Below are 18487 nucleotides of genomic sequence, written 5' to 3' on the forward strand. Positions count from 1 at the left end.
AACAACGACCACTTCACCATTTTGACACCCTAACCATAAGCAAAAACGGTAACCTCTTTATCATCTTGGTATCGTGGTATCCCATCATTGTACATTCTTCTTGCCATAGTATTGATAACCCCTAAGCCATTTTGCGTCACTTGCCTATCGAGACTAGACATTTGAATATTGCCGACAACGTTACTTGTGCACATTAGTGATCATCGATCTACACCTTCCATTGCATACATACCATATCATCTTGGTATCATATCATCCCTTGTGTCACAAGATTGTTCGTGTATATACACAATTGCTATCTTGGTTTGTGCATTTCGCATTGTGGCCATATCAAAAAAGAAAAGAAAAAAGAATAAGCTTTTAAGCAAAAGAGAAAAACAAAGAGCTTGTATGCAATAGCCATAGCATCATACCACATTGCATATAAGATTGTCATATCCGATCATCTTGGATCAAATTGAGAGAGACACCGGAACATCATACATATAGCATACTTGGGATAGAAGTCGTTGCATCTTTGCTTTGTAGGTTGTGCACAAGTCTCGTATCCGCCTATTGTGCAATCGTGCTAGCGTCTCTCTAGAGTTGTGCAACAAGGGCATTTTCCGTGGATTCCACATTTTGAGCTCGTTCCTTGGTTGCACGACCCCACTTATCTATCCGTGTGTGTTTTCGTGTGCCATTCATTGCTATTGGTCTACTTGTTGCACTTGTGAATTTGTGAACCTTTTTCAACATTATTGACTCTTGCTAACATTTTGCATCAAATTTTTGTGCCACTATCCTCACCAAGCTACACCAAAAGCCTTACTTGTGTAGGTGTGAGAATTGACAAGATCCGGTACCAATTGTGCTATTTCCTTGATACATTATTGAGTGATCATCGATCCATCTTCAATATCGGGTAAGGTACATCGGTCTAGTTCTTCTCTTTCTCCCACTCACATTTGCTCGAGTCTTGTGATGGATAGGCATTGCACACCTCCTTCGGTCCACAACAACAACGACGAGTTTGGTGCCATGAACAACAACTTCGACGCCAAGATGGATGCTCAAATGGAAGAGATCAAGGCCCTCATAAAGTCCTACAAGAGATCTTCCTCATCTTCGAGAAGATGCTCAAGTGCACATCCTTTCAAGCTACCATCTCCGGCAAGGTCACATCGGCATCGACACAATCACCGACGAGAACGTGAAGGTCAAGAGCTCAACACCAACCACCGCTCTACAACTTCACCATCTACCTTGGCATCTTCGCCAACCAACTTCAAGGCATCTTTGCCTTTGGACATTCGGCATCTTCGCCAACAAGCACCTCAAGACTACGCTCAAGAGAAGCTCCCCAAGCTCAAGTCCGCGACTTCCACGAGCTACTACGACCTCGACACCGACCACAAGATTCCTTTCTATGGAACTCACGACCCCGAGGAGTATCTTGAGTGGGAGCGCAAGATGGACGACTACATCAAGTCCCTTCCGAAGACCAAGTGAAGTGCGCCACAAGTAACTTCCATGACTATGCGTCGACATGGTAGCTTCACACACCTTCGAAGACCTTCGACGTGAGTTGGCCCAAGACGAAGAAAGCTATGTGCCGAGAGTTTGTGCCTTCCACCTACACGGAACAACTTCTACGCCAATTGGAGAACACCATCCAAGGATCCAAGTCCATCGACGCGTACTTCAAGGAGATGAAGAATGCCTTGCAACGAGCCGGCATGGACGACCCCATTTCGATGAAGTTCCACTTCATGATGGGATTGCATAACGACATCTCCAAGACTATCTTCCTCGAGAACTACAAGTCCCTCGACGACAACTACATTGGTGCTCTCAAGGCGGAACAAGAACTCATGAAGGCCAAGGCTTCTCCACCCCAAGCACACTTCTCGGCGACCAAGCTCCATGAGATCGAGCATGAGGATGGTACCACCAAGATGTCCAAGCCCGACGAGCTCCAAGACGACGCTCCCAAGTTCAACTTAATCACCATCCCTCTTTGTGGCATTGATGATGCCGAGTCTACTTCGAGTCTTTTTCAAGATGGTGCGCCGACGACTACGACTACGGAGCCATTCGAGGACCAAGCATTGGAGGCGAACGACATGGTGATGAGCAAGGATGATGCTTCCATCTTTGGAGGCGAGAGTGATGATGTGCCATCTTTGGCCTTCATCCACGGCGACGGTGATGAGATGATCGAGCATGGGATTTTCCCTTCGGTCATGGAGGAGAGTGATGATGTGCCATCTTCGGCCTTCATCCATGGCGACAGTGACAAGATGGTTGAGCACGGGATTTTCCCTTCGACCACGGCGACGTATGACGACTTGAGTGACATGAGCCACTATATTGAGAGCCAGAGTGACTTCACCACTAGCCCCATATATGATGAGTTGCCCAATTCCCATATGAGGAGAGCCACAGCCCCCACCACTTGAGTGAGATGAGTGACTCCACCATATGTGACTTTCAGTGCACCTATTTTGAGGGAGTGAGTGAGCCACCACATAGAGAGAGTGAGATAGTTGATAGGTCTTATGAGGCCATTTGCATTTCTAACAACTTGACCTCTACCTCTATTGTGTCTTCTCATTTGGTGCTAGGTCCCATATATGATGACGCGCCGATCCTCGAGGACTTCGTCCTCCGTTTGGACAAGACGATGACCATGGTGGAATATGATGCACCCCCCACATGGTTCCATCAAGATGTAGATGACCATCATTTGGTCTTTGCCACCTCACCTACACCACATGAGTGGAATGAACAAGGTAACATAGGTGAAGGTAACAAGGTAACATTTGGTCTCGTCCCACTAGTGGACTATCCTGACATTGATTGCTTGAATGATGTTGATCAACCTATTACCATGTTTCATGCTAGTGCGACTTCCCCATGCGATGATTTGCCCATTTATGATGAGTTTGATGATTGCCATGTGGAGTCTATTAGTTGTGATGCCATGTTGCATAGGATTTCTTGTCATAATTCTTTAGGTCACATCATGTTTGACAATCCGCTTGACTTGTCACATGCTATGCATGAGATCAACAATATGTCATATTTGCAATCTCTTCGTAGTAACTATGTATGTGCCATTAAAATAAACCCAATTTGCACGTATGGCATAGATGACAAGCCCATGGTTATTGGCATTTGTTTTTCTTGTGATGATATTGATATGCTCCCTTTGCATCATTTATCTCATATGCCATGCCATGACCACCTAGCTTCGGATATGCATTGTTTTGGATGTTGTTCATTTTCTTCATATGTTTCCGATATTGCTCATGAGGAGACCCCCATAGTTTCCTCATACATGTTTGGAGATTTTGATCACTCCCATCCATTGCATGATCCCAATAATTATGTGCACAATATGCTCCCCATGAATGAACATGATATTGATGTGCCATATATTTGTATGCTCAATCTGCATCCCCATCGTGTCATACATAACAACTATTTTTTCATTATGGATGACATGTTCTTATACCAGGCATCAAATTTCTTTGAGCATTGCTTATCTTGTGCTAACTCACACGTGCACATACACATCATGATGGATGATGTGTACATTTACCACACACAATTTCTTTCGTCTGTGTATTTGTTGTGTAGGTACCCATGCTTACTTGTCAACCTCACAATCCCGTGAGTTGACAAAACGACCTCTAGAGAGCAACGATGACTTGGGATCCCGTGGATTGGCTTGCACACTGTTCCCATCGCGCAAAGACTTTTCGCGCATTTCTTCTACATGGCCCTCACATGGTTATGGATTATTGTCCATTATGTAACATTTGCCCATATTGCCATGTTCACTTTGCATGTCACGATAATTCCCATGCATTTGTGACACATGCTTTGCATTACACATGATGATTGATTCTACTACTTGTATGTGTATTTGCAAGCTTGGTGGAGATATCATTTGTTATTGCCATGTTCCATTTATGACCAATTCCTATGATGATACTATGATCTTGCTTTGTGTTCGTGCTTGCGATATGTCATGTGCATTACCTATACCTACTATTTGCTCACATGACATGATTGCCATGATTTCCCCTAGTGTGTTGCATCTTCACTCCACTAGTTTGCACAACATGATTTCTATGCTTGACTTTGTTGCATCACCAATGATTCATACTTGCTCATTTCATACGGTTGATGACAACCATTGCCATGCTTTGCACATGATTGTTATTGCTTCTTGTCATATATCTCCATGTGTTGCCTCTCTCATGCTAGATGATTTGCCATGTATTGAGTGCAACAATGATTTTAGTCTAGCTAATGAGATTGCCCCCATAGCATTCTCGCATATCTTTGGAGATTTTGACATATTTCTTGTGAAGCATGCTTGCCTTACTTCTTTGCATCATATACCTAGTGCCATGAATATCGCCATTGTTGCATCATATTATTCATGCACTTGTATTTCTAATGGTTATGTGCAAGAGAAGAGAACCATCATGATGGATGATGTGTTTATCTACCATGCGCATGCGTTCTTTCTTTTGTTGTGTGCTTGTGTAGGATACTTGGACTCGGTGTCGACTTCCACTTCACGTGAGTTGACCATTCGAGCTCTTGAGAGCAAACCACCTTCTACCACGACGATTCTACATCACACTTGCTTGTGCTTCAGCATTGTGAAGGACGCACAAGGACATGCTTTCAAGGTGATATCCTTCTCTTTTGAGAACACCCAAACCATGAGCATGGATATTATGGATCCTACTACTTATGTTGCTTTCACCATGAGACTTATTGGTCATCTTGGACCATTTGATTGCGCACCTGTTAGAGATCTTGCTTTGACTTGTCATTTTCACCGATCCATGCCTCATGACATATATACCTTGTGCGTTGCATCCAAATCTTGGATTACTTGCTCCTATCACATGTTGTCGGCCCAGAGTCAGTTCGGCTCGGCCAATGTCTCGAAGGTACCTTGGTTGACCCGCAAACCTCACTTTGGATCTGCCCGGCCTTGTGCTAGGTCATGAATCCTGAGGATCTTTCTCATCTCAATGGGATGCCGGATCGCATTCAGAGGATGTCAATCTCGGATGACCAAACCTCGGTTTATGACAAGCTCGGACTTAAAGCCGACGACAGGGATATTTACATCCCACCCACCACCCATCTAGTCGCCACCGTTGATGACTTAACCGACGTATTGGACTACGCATCAGAAGCAATGACTTACCTCGGACGTGAACATGATCTACGTCACTCACATACCTAAGGAGAGAAAGCATGCACTTTGGGACGTTTACGCCTTAGAGCCAGTGGCATCGAAGTACAACCCATGGTCGGTTTGCCCGATCACCTTCGACAAACACGACCACCCGACCAGTATCCGTCATGGAGGGTCGGTGGCTCTGGTCTTGGATCCCATCGTTGACGGGTTCCACCTGACACGCGTCCTCATGGACGGAGGCAGTAGCCTCAACCTGATCTATTCTGACACGATCAGGAAAATTGGAATCGACCCTTCAAGGATCAAACCCAGTTCTACCACATTCAAGGGTGTTATACCCGGCGTCGAAGCACGCTGCTCAGGCACGATCACATTGGAAGTAGTCTTCGGCTCCTCCGATAACTTCCGAAGTGAAGACTTGATCTTCGACATCGTCCCCTTTCACAACGGCTACCACGCCCTTCTCGGACAAACTGTGTTCGCACGCTTTAATGCGGTCCCACACTATGCATGTTTGAAGCTAAAGATGCCCGGACCAAATGGTGTTATCACAGTAAATGGTAACACAGAACGCTCACTCCGGATAGAGGAGCAGACCGGGCCGAGGTACAGGCGTCCGAAGAGGCTGCTCGCGCTGCGCTAAGAAAGGGTGCATCTAGCTCCTCCAAGCGCTGCCGCGGCATCAACCCCATCCTCGGACAAGCCAGCACTGACCCTAAATAGGGCTACGCGCTCCTCGCCCCTGCCCTTATCATCGAAGACTACGTACCTAGAGTACACAACTTCACACTAAAAATTCCATGGGTGGCCGAGGAGCACAACACACCGAGCGCGCCGCTTGGTTCAACCAGGCGACACCCATCCGAACACTCCGGCAAGGCACTGTCAAAGGCCCAACAAGAGCAGTATGGCTTAAACCAACACGCTGGCCGCCACCTCTTCAAAGGGACCGATCCCCAGATGCATCAAGCACAGGATACGTGAGTTAGCAGGCAAGGCACAACAACCTCGGCTTAGACGGGGACACACTGGTAAACAGCACAGAGGCGCAGACGTGCAACAAAGAACGACCGGGGACATTAAACCCGACGACCGGACCTGTTCAGTTCCTCCCCTTTTCCTTCTTCTCACAATGTATCTTTCAAAGTTTTCTTTGATACAGCTCGGCATGTACAGCTTGACCCCATAAATCAAAAAGAAAACAGACCATTGACGATCGTTATGCATATACTGGTGCTATTCTCTTTTCTTTCTTGCCTCGGAGCCAAAGATAAACTCTCGCGAAACACACTCCTTAATAGTATACCTGGCTATCGACCGGGGGCTCGGATTTAATCCCACGCTTACATAAAAGTCCGGACAGTTTATTCGGCGTCTCGGATGTTGCATTATATGAATTAGTTCCGAACCATCATTGGTCAATAGTAGGGTTGCCCGGCTTCTGTGTTTACCTCTTATGTTCCGCTTTGTTCGACTAAGAGTCTAAAGGGAGAACCACTGCGATTGTGCTTCCAGATTGGATGGTAAAGCGCCTCAGTGGAGAAAGCTGAAAACTGACTGTCCTGGTACGTCTGAACTTACCGGCGATCCGATGACAGTGTCCAACATAAGATCGTTTTTGAGATCTTCCGTGTCAAACGAGGGGCTTTTTCTCAAAAATAGCCGAGATGTGTGGCGGTTTAGACCTCGGCTACGGCCGAACACCTCATGTACCGGGGGCTAGTAACTAGCTCCCACAGTCCAACTCCTATGACTAAGTGAAAATTATAAAGCCATCATAGTCCGATTGCCTAGTTTCCATATGCATAAACCACCCGAGGGAACCGAGACATTGGCTAAGGGTAAAATTGCTATGGAAACACCCCTTATACTCTATACAAAGGGGGTGGAAGCCGACGACTGGCCATTTTCAGTATCAACCAGTCAAACAGGAGTAAAAAAATGATATATAGAGCACATCGGAACTTAAAGCCGAACTCATTTAAACTTAACCCAAAAGCTTGTTCCCTTTACATCATTAAAACTTCGGCATTCCAAAGTACAAGCTAAAAATACAAAGTGTTCTGGCCACAGCGTGGCTCGGTTATCCGCGTGCCTTCCATCATTTCAGCCAAAAACTCCTCCGACGTCTGAGTCTTCCCCTCCGGCGGCCCCGAAGCCACCAGCCTCGCGTCAATGCGAGGGTAGTGGGTCTTCACGGAGGCGTACGCCATTTGGGCACCTTCCAGGCACGCGGATCATTTCCAACAAAGAGCTCGGGGTCCGATGTCTTAAGGTCGGGCCAACAGGCCGAAGAAACTGGTTGGCAGCGGCTCCACAGGCCACAGATGAACACAAAGGTCCTCCATGGCCGTTTTCGCCATGCGATAGAGCTGCATCAACTGCTTCATTTGATCATTGATCAGTGGCGAATGCGACGGCGCCTGGAATTGCTGCCAGAACGCCCTCTCCGTGGCATATGCCCATCTTGGGTGGCGTAGTGACGGTCGGCGTCCAATGCACTTCGAGGCAGATCTGCGAAGGCCTCTACAAATTGCCAGAGTTGAGTCAGCTCGATGGACCCATTGCGACCAAAAACACACTGCAGCAAGTACGGCTTACCGGCGGCGATTTGCCTCACTTGCTGAAGCACCTCACGGTCGGCCCGGGCTTGGGACTGGACCTCGGCGTGCGTCAATATCAGCTTCTCGAAATCAACAACCGCTTTCTTCTTGTCCTCCTGGAGGGCGTCCCGTTCCAAGTAGACGCCCTTCAGGCTGTCCTCGACCTCGGTGACCCAGGCCTGGTCCTTGCCGCAGGCCACCCTTTCTTCGGCCAGCTCTTTGTTGGCCTTGGCCGCCGCAGCCTTCTACTGCTCGGCTTCTTGCCGAGCTCTTTGTAGCTCGGCCTTGAGGGACTCAAGCTCCGTGGTGGCAGTTGTTATCATATAGGCCCGAGATTACAACTAAAGCTCAAACAACGATGAAAGATACATTATTTCGTATTGTAAACTTCGGTTACCTTGGGCACTTTCGATCTGCTTTTGCATCAGATCGAGGTCCTCTTCGGACCGCTTCAGCTTCATCTCCGCCAATTCCTCGGAGACAGAGCTCGGAGCCGAAGTAGAGGCCTGCGCATATGATTGAAATAATTAGCCATCCAAGCTCGATTTCGATCCTTTGATAACTTTATATCAAGCCAACCAGAGTTGTCGGGGGCTATTAAGCGGCCAACTTCACGCATACAACAAGATGACCCCAAGTCAGTTCTTTATAACCAACTTAGGGCTCGGGGGCTACTGGTAGCTACGCTATAAGCTATCGCATTGTCTTCGGACAGGAGTTTTTTTAGCTGCGCCTGAAGAAGGCTAACGCGAAATTGAATATATATACAAGAAGGTGAATCGGAAGTGTGGCAAACATACCTCGAAAGCTGTAAGAAGACCCTTGAAGGCCTCTTGCATTCCAGCCTCCACGGACCGGAAGCTCCCCAGCGCCGCGCCAATCAGAGCACGTTGCTCTTCTAGGATGGAGGAGCTTGCCACGGCGACCTCCATCTCCTCAGGCCACCCCATCACGACCTACTTTGAAGTAGGAGGGGAAGGCTAAGCACTTTGGTTCCACCCGCCGTGGTGTCAAGGACGGTAACCTTGGGCTGCTTTGGCAGCTCCAGAGTGATCTAGGCCGAGGATCCACCTCGGCCCACCTCGTCTTCTATAACCACGGGGACTTCCTCCCCGTGGTCTTCGGCTACCGAGGTCTGGACCTCGGCCAATGAACCGCCGGCGCCCACCCCCGTGTTGTCAACGGTGGGGGTTGGGCGCAACGTCGCTTCCCCCAGCCCGTCAGGGGCAGAGGGGGGAATGGGACGCTCCACGGACCCACTCTCTTCCATAGAGGGCGGACAAGCTCCAAAGACTAATCAGTAATCGGGCATTTACACAATACCTATAAACAGTGCCGGCCTCGCTCTGCGCAGCTGGGCAAGGGGGTCCTCCGAGGTGTCAGAGAGGGTCAGCTGAGCGGGCTCGGGTCGTTGACCGACCGGCGCGCCCGAGGCCGTGCACAGTTTCCTATGGGATTGGTGTGTGCCTCCTCAATGAGGTCCTCGGACGCCGTTCTCTTCCTCTTCGGAGAGACCGCCTCCTCTTCTTCGTCTTCCGTCTCCTCCTCGTGGGTGGAGGAGACATGGGTGTCCTCGGACCAGGCCCCGAAGTGCCTCGGAGGCGCCTACTGGCCTTCCCCTTTGGCTGCTTCGGCTCCTTGGCCGGAACCACGTACTGCTCCTCGGCCAAGAACGCCGTGAGATGGGGAGTTCTCGCCTCCTCTGGCAGTGACGTCGGGCACAGCATTTGCTGTCTGTGAAGGGAGGAGAAGTTCAAAAAGTTCGATCAAGATACATCCACAAAATACAAGACGAGAATATAAGGCCCTATGGTAGAAATTACCTCGTTGGCGTCGTGCGCGGCGTCGAAGCCGCAGTCCCTCCCCTCTATGGGGAAATCGTGTTTGGACGGCTTGAAAAGCGCCGTCCACATCCCAGACAGGGATGTGCGGAAAAAAATACTTCACGAGCGGCTTGTCTGCGGACTTGTGAACCCACATCGGACTCACCGAAGTTGGAGTGGCAAGATGCAGCGATGGAGCATGACGTCAGCTTGATCTTCTTGTCTGCCAGAAACTGGATCTTCTGCTGCAGCAAGGTCACGTCGTCGAAGTTGCCCCAGTCGATACCCTTCCTCTTCCAAGAAACCAGCCTCCTCGAAGGGTCAGCCAAGAAGGCTGGGACTTCGGCCTTACCGCCGGCGACTGGCTCGGTGACGTAGAACCAGTCACGTTACCACTCCTGATGGTTTCGACAAAGGTTCGCCGGCCACTGGACTTCAGCTTAATGCCGAAGGTTTTCAGCCACGGCCCAAAGTAGGGCTCGACGCGGAGGAAGGCCTCGCAAACGATTAAGAAGGATGCGAGGTGGAGGATGGAGTTTGGCGCCAGATGGTGGAAATCCAGCCCATAATAGTAGAGGATCCCATGCACAAAGGGGTGCAGCGGGAACCCCATACCTCTGATGAGGTGGGGAACGAAAATGACCCTCTCCCACGGCTTGGGGTGGGTGCTCGCTGGTCCTTCTCCGATGGCCGGGTCGCAACGTTGGCGGGGATGTACCCCACACTCCGCAGCTCCAGGATGGTGCCCTCCATGACGATGGAGCCAGCCCGGTGCCCCTTCAAGGTGGCGTCGGCCATGGCCGGAAAGGGAAGCTTTGGACATGAGAGAGGCGAGTGGATTGAGGATTGGATCTGGGCGCTGGAGCTCAGGAGGCAGTAGGCAAGGGAGGAACGGAAGCGTGGATTGTCAAGGGCTCCCTTTTCACTCTTATAGGCCTGTGAAAGGCCAAGAGTCCCCTTACTACGCCGTTAAAATCGCAACGCCTCAATACAGAAACGCCATTATGCGCGTGGGGTGAAACAAAATCTTGATGATATCCCCAAAATACGAGCACGATCTCTGTTTTGATAAGACGTGCCAATGAAAAACCGCCTCGGGCCGCGAATCGAGCAAGGAGTTACCGACCCACTTTGGTATAAGAAGTGACGCTTCGGGAAAAGTTGTCAAGCTACGGGCACCATTCACACCTAGGTGGATGGCCTTCGAGGCTAAGTTAGCTCGCGTCCTCGGATGCTAGGGGGATTGGCTAACACATGGTTGAAGAATTGTTCCCTTTGGGAATTAATCTGGTTAGAGCCTGTTGGCGGGAGAGGATCTCATACCGAAATTATTTGAAGGAATTAACCTGTCAAGCCGAAGACTCTGGAGCCGAAGTCACGTGTCTGATGTTGCCCTTGGCATTGAAGATCGGTTCGGGGGCTACTGACGGTGTCCTGGACTAGGGGGTACCGACCTAGTCGACCCACAGTCCATGGGGCCCACCATTTCTCTAGAAGGACTCCAAAAGCCTCATACCTCAGCATAATGAAGAAGGATTCTACCAAAGACTTGAAGTGTACTCCAAGACTTGCATCGGCTCGGCGGCGCATGTAACCCTAGATTGACAACCGACCATGTGTAATCCTAGGTACCCCCCCAGTGTCTATATAAACTGGGAGGTCTTGTCCGTAGGGGGAGGATCACAATTGCAACCACCTAGCCTTAGGGTTAGAACATTACTTACAATCTCGAGGTAGATCACGCCTGTACTCGATACATCATCATCAATATAATCAAGCAGGACGTAGGGTATTACCTCTTCGAGAGGGCCTAAACCTGGGTAAATACGGTCTCCTTCGTCCCCTGTTATCCATAGATCCGAGATCCACAGCTCGGGACCCCCTACCCCGAGGTCTGTCGGTTTTAGTACCGACACAGGAGATTTTGGGCTTTCACCCGGGCCATGGAGGTCGAGGGCAAGGGGAGGATCACAACGCACCTTCAGGAAGGGTAGCAATGCCCAAAGCATTGCCGACATCGTGGCCACCATCGCCAGCCAGGAGATACCCACAATCCAAATCCAGAGCCCCCCATCGCCCCACCCTGCAGCAACAACAGCACCCGGAAGTCGTTGTCATCTTGGGCTGGCGGGGCAAGTGTGGAACTAGAGCAAAGGACACCGTCTTCGGATCAATGCATAGGGCCACCGGGGAAACCACATCATCGAGCCCCACGTCCGCCGCCATCTTGTTGCTCGAACAGCCAAGGAGGGCGGCCCCCAGCATCCGCGTCGGCCACCCGCCACCGGGAGGGAGGCGCGCTCACCGACTGAGGTCGTCGCCTCAGATCTGCACACACCACGCGTAGCCCGCCCGCCCCCACACGCCCGCGGAGAGGAGACCCCATGCGGCACGTGCGAGCCATCGCACCTGCCAGACCCGTCACAGCTCAGCCCCGCAGCCACCACGCGCCATGCCGGCCTGGCCTACGCTAGTTCTCGTGGCCCGCGTGCCGCCAAACCAAGCGAAAGTGAGAGAAGCCTCCCCCCCCCCCCGCCCGCACGCCGCCAGCGCCACGCGGTCTTAGCCCGACGACTGCTGCCTGCGGAGGCGAGGGGCTAGAGAAGAGGGAGAGGGTGCCCGGTGGCTAGGGTTGAGCCCTCGGGTCACCGCAGGGGGCACCACTATTCATCCTCATCGCGGACGTGCTCGGGGCCATGTTTTGTATGGCGGAGGAATGCCACATATTTTAGCCTCTCGACAAGTTCTGCGTGTGGCACCGGCTGGTGGGCTTGGATTCCGTCGGCTGGCAGGGAGTCGGCGCCAGAGGGAGATCAACTCGGTGATCATCATCGGCCTTGGCTTGAGTTCATCTGGATCGAGTGATACAAACGTGTCTTGGAAAACATTTGTTCTCGCCCGTGTTGTGCAGGTGGTGGCCAGACTCGTGCGGAATTAGCGTTGTGGGTTCTAGCACGACGTTGACGCCGTGAGTTACATGGCAAGTAGTTGGTTGCGGAGAGACCACGCCAGGCATATGACGGTCCAACATCGATTCTGCCAAGAACTTGACAGTGAGCTGTCAGTATGGTGCCTGGATGGATCTGTTGCCCTTGGTTTCCTTGGCCGTCTAGAATGGACATTGGAACATCGTGTTCCGACACACTTTTGGGCAGGCAGAGACTGTAGAGTCGGCTAGATTGCGGGCTACCCTCCCGCCAGTGCTACCAGATTATCCGGATACCGTGTCCTAGAGTATTTCCCCTTTCGGGGTATTCTCTGTGAGCTCGGCCTACCGGGCTTTATGCCGTGCGCCCATTCTTACATGGACTAAGCCTCTGTGGAAGGCCCCGTTGCCCCTAAAGATCAAGATCTTTGCGTGGCAACTGTTGTGAGACCGCCTGCCCTCTGGGACGGAGGTGCTTAAGCGGCACTGGCCGGGCAATTGCTTATGCCCCTTGTGTGGCGTCCCGAAGACCGGGTACCACATCCTGCTCTCGTGCACTGCAGCACGTGTCCTCTAGAGTTTCGCCCGCGAGGCTCTGGGCCTGATTGCGAGGCCCTAGACCTTGGGGAGTTTCTTGAAGCCGGGGCTAACCAGGCCGGGCAAAAATGCCGCCTATCCTAGCTTATATTTGCAGCGATGTCATGGACTTTATGGATGACGCGTAATAAAATGGTGATTGAGCGGGTCTTTCAACGGCAGGCCTCTGACTAGTTCTTCTAATTCCTTGCTTTTTTGCAGCATTGGCACCCGCTCACTAGATAGCGGGACCATGTCTGTCTTGGGCTCATGCTGGATGCGCGCTGACTACCACGCGATGGCTCGCTTCTCCATAGTGCCGATATGCCTACTGCCACTAGGTGGCTTTTTTCTTATTCCTTTTATGCTTTCTTTGGGCATGATTTTGTTGTTGCCCTAGCCAGCCGTACGTGCTGCTTTGTCACTATGTATTGGGATGTTTGCTTTATCTACAAAGCGGGGCGAGCCTATTTCGAGAAGAGCGCAAGGTAGTCTGAGCTGAGCTGAATCCATCGCTAGCATATGGTGTCGGGGACGGTGGATGCCGCCGCCGGACCAAATGGACTACACGCCATATTTCATAGTCCTACTACAGTAGTACCCTGATTCTTGGAAGAGGATTTGTGGCTCTCGAGTGCCACACAACCCTATATGAATATAGAATTAAAAGACATATTAGGAAAAAAGACAAAAAATTCGTATGCATGGAAAAGAAACTAGATGTAACGTATGTCCGACCATAATTCCTGTGCCGCGGATACCACGGGCACCCATTCCCCACGAAAATGAACACAGGTGTACCATGGGCACTCATGTTTCATATCCCAACAATTTAGAATTCTTTGAAATTTCCTAATCTTTTTTAATGCATTTTCATATAGGGGTGTGTGCACCCGGGTGCTCCAACGCATTTCCTCCTTATTCTTCTGCTACCTTGCTCGTCTAGCAGTAATACAATGGGTCTAAAGCTGCACGATTTCTCTAGTAACATGATTCAAATTTTCTACTTAGGGCAACTCCAACCGATCCCCTATCCGGCGTTAGAGGAGGATAATTTCGGCTTTTCTCCTCTAACGCGCACCTAGCCGATCCCCAATAACCGTTAGCAGAGGATAAATTATACTCCGGCGCCTATCCCACCCCTATTTTACTCCGCCGCTACCGCACAGAACATAACTCTCGGGCCTCTCCCTCACCACTACCTCTTCGCCGGCCCCCGCCGCTATCGCGTTGCCTCCCTTGGCCCTTGCCGCCTTTCTGCCCGAAACCCAGCCCGTTCGTCCACCGTCGCCGGAATCAGGTGAAACGCCGCCGCCGTCGCCATAACCGATTCGTCGGATTGATTCATTTTTTCTTCCTCTTTGGCGGGCGCCGCTCCCGGCCTTGCTTCCGCGCCGCTGCAGGTCATTTTCACGCTTCGCCACCCACCGGTTTGTTCGAAATGACGGCGGCTGGCCAGTGCATCACCACCGCACCGCAAGTGTAAAACGAATTGCCTAGGTGAGTTTTTTTGCTCATTTATTTTTTAACCAAGCCATTTGGATTGAACCTAGCCGTTTGAATTGTAGATGAAGAGGTTGAGGGAGATGGTCTTCGAAGACTCGTCGTCATCCGAAGAGGAAGAAGACGATGAAGACTTTAAAACCCTTTTAGGCATGATTTTCAATGATGATATTCGGCGCCCTAGGAGAGGATCACGGTTTGGCCGCATGCACATCAACCGTGATAGAGCAGAGGGTCATGCCAAGATCATGAGAGACTATTTTACTTCGAAGCCAACCTATCTAGGGAAGTACTTTCGTCGGCGCTTTCGGACGCACACAAGTCTTTTTCTGACGATTGCAGAAGCCATTGAGAAGTATGATGACTGGTTCAAGCTCCTGAGAAATGCAAGTGGAGAGATGAGTGCAAGTCCTCTGATGAAGTGCATTGCGGTTGTTCGAGTCTTGGCATATGGGTGTTCAGCCGATGCCGTTGACGACTATGTCCGCATTGCTGAAGACACAATCTTGGAGGCTGTTTGAAGGTTCACTAAAGCAGTGATCGATGTTTTTGGACCCGAGTACTTGAGAGCACCCACCGAGGAAGACACCCAGAGGCTGATGACCGAGAGTGAAGCAAGAGGATGGCCAAGGATGCTTGGATCACTTGACTGTATGCACTGGACATGGAAAAATTGTCCTACATGGTGGAAGGGTCAGTACAAAGGCCACTGCAACGATCCAACGATCATTCTTGAGGCAGTTGCATCGAAGGATCTTTGGATATGGCATTCATTCTTTGGTTTGTCTGGCTCTCACAATGACTTGAATGTGCTGTCAAGATCACCACTGTTTTGTAGGCTTATTACAGGAGATGCTCCTGCTTGCAACTACTCGGTCAATGGGCACAACTACTCGATGGATTACTACCTTGCGGATAGCATCTATCCACCATGGGCTGCATTAGTCAAAACAATTCCGCGTCCAAAAGGTAACAAAAATATTCACTTTACCCAATGTCAAGAGTCTGCTAGGAAAGATGTGGAGAGAGCCTTAGGTGTGCTCCAGAAGCGCTTTGCAATTGTTCGTGGCCCTGCCAAGTACTGAGCTTCAAGGTTCTATGGTAGATCATGACTTGTTGCATCATATTGCATAACATGATCATCGAAGACGAGAGGGAGATGCCTGAGAACTTTCGGTACATCACCAACGGGACTCCGATTGAGCCAGAGTATGATCCAAATAGGATCCTGACATTCCTTGAAGAGCATCGCAAGATCGAGAACCGACAAGTTCATGCTCAGCTCCAAGATGATCTTATTGAACATCAATGGCAATGTCATAGCGCTTCCTAGTTGTTCTGTCACATGTTATTTGCTACTCCCTCCGTCCCAAAATTCTTGTCTTAGATTTGTCTAGATATGGATGTATCTAATACTAAAACATGACTTGATACATCCGTATTTAGACAAATCTAAGACAAGAATTTTGGGACGGAGGGAGTACATTTGGACCATTCGACGTGTTTAAATTTGAATAATTCGGTTTGTAAACTTTGCATTTGGTTTGTAAACTATATTCGTGATTTGGTTGAACATTCAGTTTCTATACGTGTGCTAATATGTAGTTGCAATGTATACTAGAATTGCATAAGTTTAGAAAAAACAAAAATGTACTCCGTTATATATATAGGGGATCGGTTAGGTCCGGCCAAAACTTAGTGGAGTAAAAATACTCCAGTAAGGGTTTACTCGGCCGGATCCTCCTTTATTAGGGTCGGTTAGAGTTGCCCTTATGCTATAGTTTACCTATCCCTTTCACGTGAGTACCTACCGTGTGGATTGAATGCAAAAGGGGGAATATCGCTTTCGAACTATCACCTAACAATTACTCCTATAAGTCAACATAAACCGATGAGCTTAATAAACTGAAAATGAGGGGGCAGTAAGTAAATATAATTTTACAAGTTAAAAAACAGAAGGAAAAACTAGGAACACTAAATTCAATACCTCCGGGTATAGTGGCAGCAATCACACCTAGCTCGGCGAAAAACCATAGGCCGTACCTGACAGGCTTGGGGTATTCACTCATACACAGCTCCGCGAGGTGCCTTCCTAAAGTAGATTATGTGAAGACATATGCTAAGCTTCATACTAAATACAAAACAGTATAATTTTGCATCAAGAGCACATTGATTATCTCACCTGTAACGATGCCAAGCTTCGCTGCCAACGACTGTATAATCAACACGAAGATGAACCCGAATAAGAGTACCCATAATAACTGAAAGAAATTACAATGTTCAGGCCCCAGTTATTCCAGCACGACGGGTGAAATAGTTTTAACATTTTGGATAATTTATTTATACCTCATATCTGTGACTGTATCCAGCCTGCAAATCAGTTTGCACTGTTGGTTTTGCAAAGTTTAAACTGTCAGAATGCAATAAACAAACATTGGAAAGAAAATATACAGTAGTGTTTTCATATTGTTTAGTGGCGATGAATTACATCTGTTCATCATCTTTTTAGCAAGATAAGTTGGCATAAACATGAGAACATTTTAAAGTCCAGTGGAGAGACGATGGAAGGAGACAAGGCTGGTTGGGCTTACAGTTGCTAGGATCCAGGTAAGCCATGGAGATGAGAAATCCTGGTCCAACGTATGCTAGAAATCTCTTCCACCTAGGCCCCTGCTCAATAGTACAAGTGAACGCAAAGTTTAGTTTATTTTGTGTACTGCATCACTAACGTCTAAATTCAATTCCACAAAATTCAATTCCACCTGGGCGTTGCTTTATATATAAAACGGGGCGAAAGCTATAAAAAAACTAACGACTCAAATTCGCAGAACCGAAGGCCTTCTGCCTATCGTCAAATGAGACTACACAAAGATGAGCAGAAACTATCCGTCAGAGAACTAATTGATCACTAATTAGCGCGCCTCTGCCAGCAAGAAAAACATTACAAATCCAAAGAAATTATCCATCAGATAATAACTAAAGAAAATCACTAAGTATCCGTCAGAGAAACCGCATAGGGGAGCGATGAGGAGCAAACACTACCTGGACGTGGACGCCGCCGGCCGCATCATCGCCTTGTTGCCCAGAAGAAGCGACCGTCGACGCTGCCGCTGCCTCCATCTCTATCACGTCGCCGTCGGCGATGGCCACGGCCCTCCCATTCCCGTCCTGCTGCTGCCCTCCGTCCCTTCCGATGCTTCCCCTCTCTTCCATTTCTCTTCTCGCCTTCTGGGATGCACTCCGTGTGCTAACATAGGCTTGACTTTGACTTTTCTCATCGAGGCTGGCTTTGTATCCATTCCAATCCAAGATGCAAGCTGCACTCAAGGTCAACTCTCCGTTTTGTTTACACAAAGATGTACATATATAATGCGATATGGATGGATTCGGTGAGCACGCGTCTAAGATCAAAGTCGTCTCTCGGGCAGGCAGCTCCTCTATTCTAGTATAATAATAATGCCGTGATCGCTGTTGTTTCGGACATACGCCCCTTAATTCATCTAGGGCGTATTTGGTTGCCCGCATCGAACCCAACTAGACCCGCGCGGGAAGAAGGAGGTCTGTTTGGTTGCCTGGATTCACTGTTGGGCCTGTATCGCACGTTTTTTAAAGCAGTCCAGGCCCGGCTCGCTGGAAACGCTCGGATGAGCAGTTTCTCACGAGCCAGGCTGAGCGCGGCGCGAGGTCGTACGGGCGGGTGCGACGCGAGGGCGAGGGGGATGGCGGTAGATGGAAATCTGGCGCGCCATCCCGGCGCCAAATCTAACCTCACCCCCTTTCACTCGCTCACCCATAGTCACTACCCTCCTTTCTTCCCTACTGTCTCACCACCGGTGGCGGC

The 18487-nt window shown here is 49.6% G+C and overlaps 1 protein-coding gene across 5 annotated transcripts in view; it reads right to left on the reverse strand.

Annotated features, from left to right (window-relative positions):
- LOC123078369 (metal transporter Nramp4) overlaps nucleotides 1-18101 on the reverse strand; it is a 37772-nt gene extending 19671 nt beyond the window's left edge. The window contains exons 1-5 of one of the 5 annotated variants that reach the window (XR_006437388.1): nucleotides 17689-18101; nucleotides 17238-17316; nucleotides 16993-17033; nucleotides 16829-16907; nucleotides 16634-16738 (exon numbers count right to left, since the gene is read on the reverse strand). Coding sequence is in view for 4 of the 5 variants with exons in the window: in XM_044500858.1 (XP_044356793.1) it covers nucleotides 16634-16738; nucleotides 16829-16907; nucleotides 16993-17033; nucleotides 17238-17316; nucleotides 17689-17859 (475 nt within the window). In the remaining variant the exon portion in view is untranslated. Of the gene's footprint in view, nucleotides 1-8215; nucleotides 8325-8618; nucleotides 12155-16633; nucleotides 16739-16828; nucleotides 16908-16992; nucleotides 17034-17237; nucleotides 17317-17688 lie in introns of those variants that run through there. The other 4 variants (XM_044500858.1, XM_044500856.1, XM_044500859.1 and 1 more) reach the window with 4 other exon arrangements.
- Nucleotides 18102-18487: the final 386 nt, after the last annotated feature.

The sequence above is a fragment of the Triticum aestivum genome, chromosome 3D (assembly GCF_018294505.1).
Source record: "Triticum aestivum cultivar Chinese Spring chromosome 3D, IWGSC CS RefSeq v2.1, whole genome shotgun sequence".
Taxonomy (NCBI): domain Eukaryota; kingdom Viridiplantae; phylum Streptophyta; class Magnoliopsida; order Poales; family Poaceae; genus Triticum; species Triticum aestivum.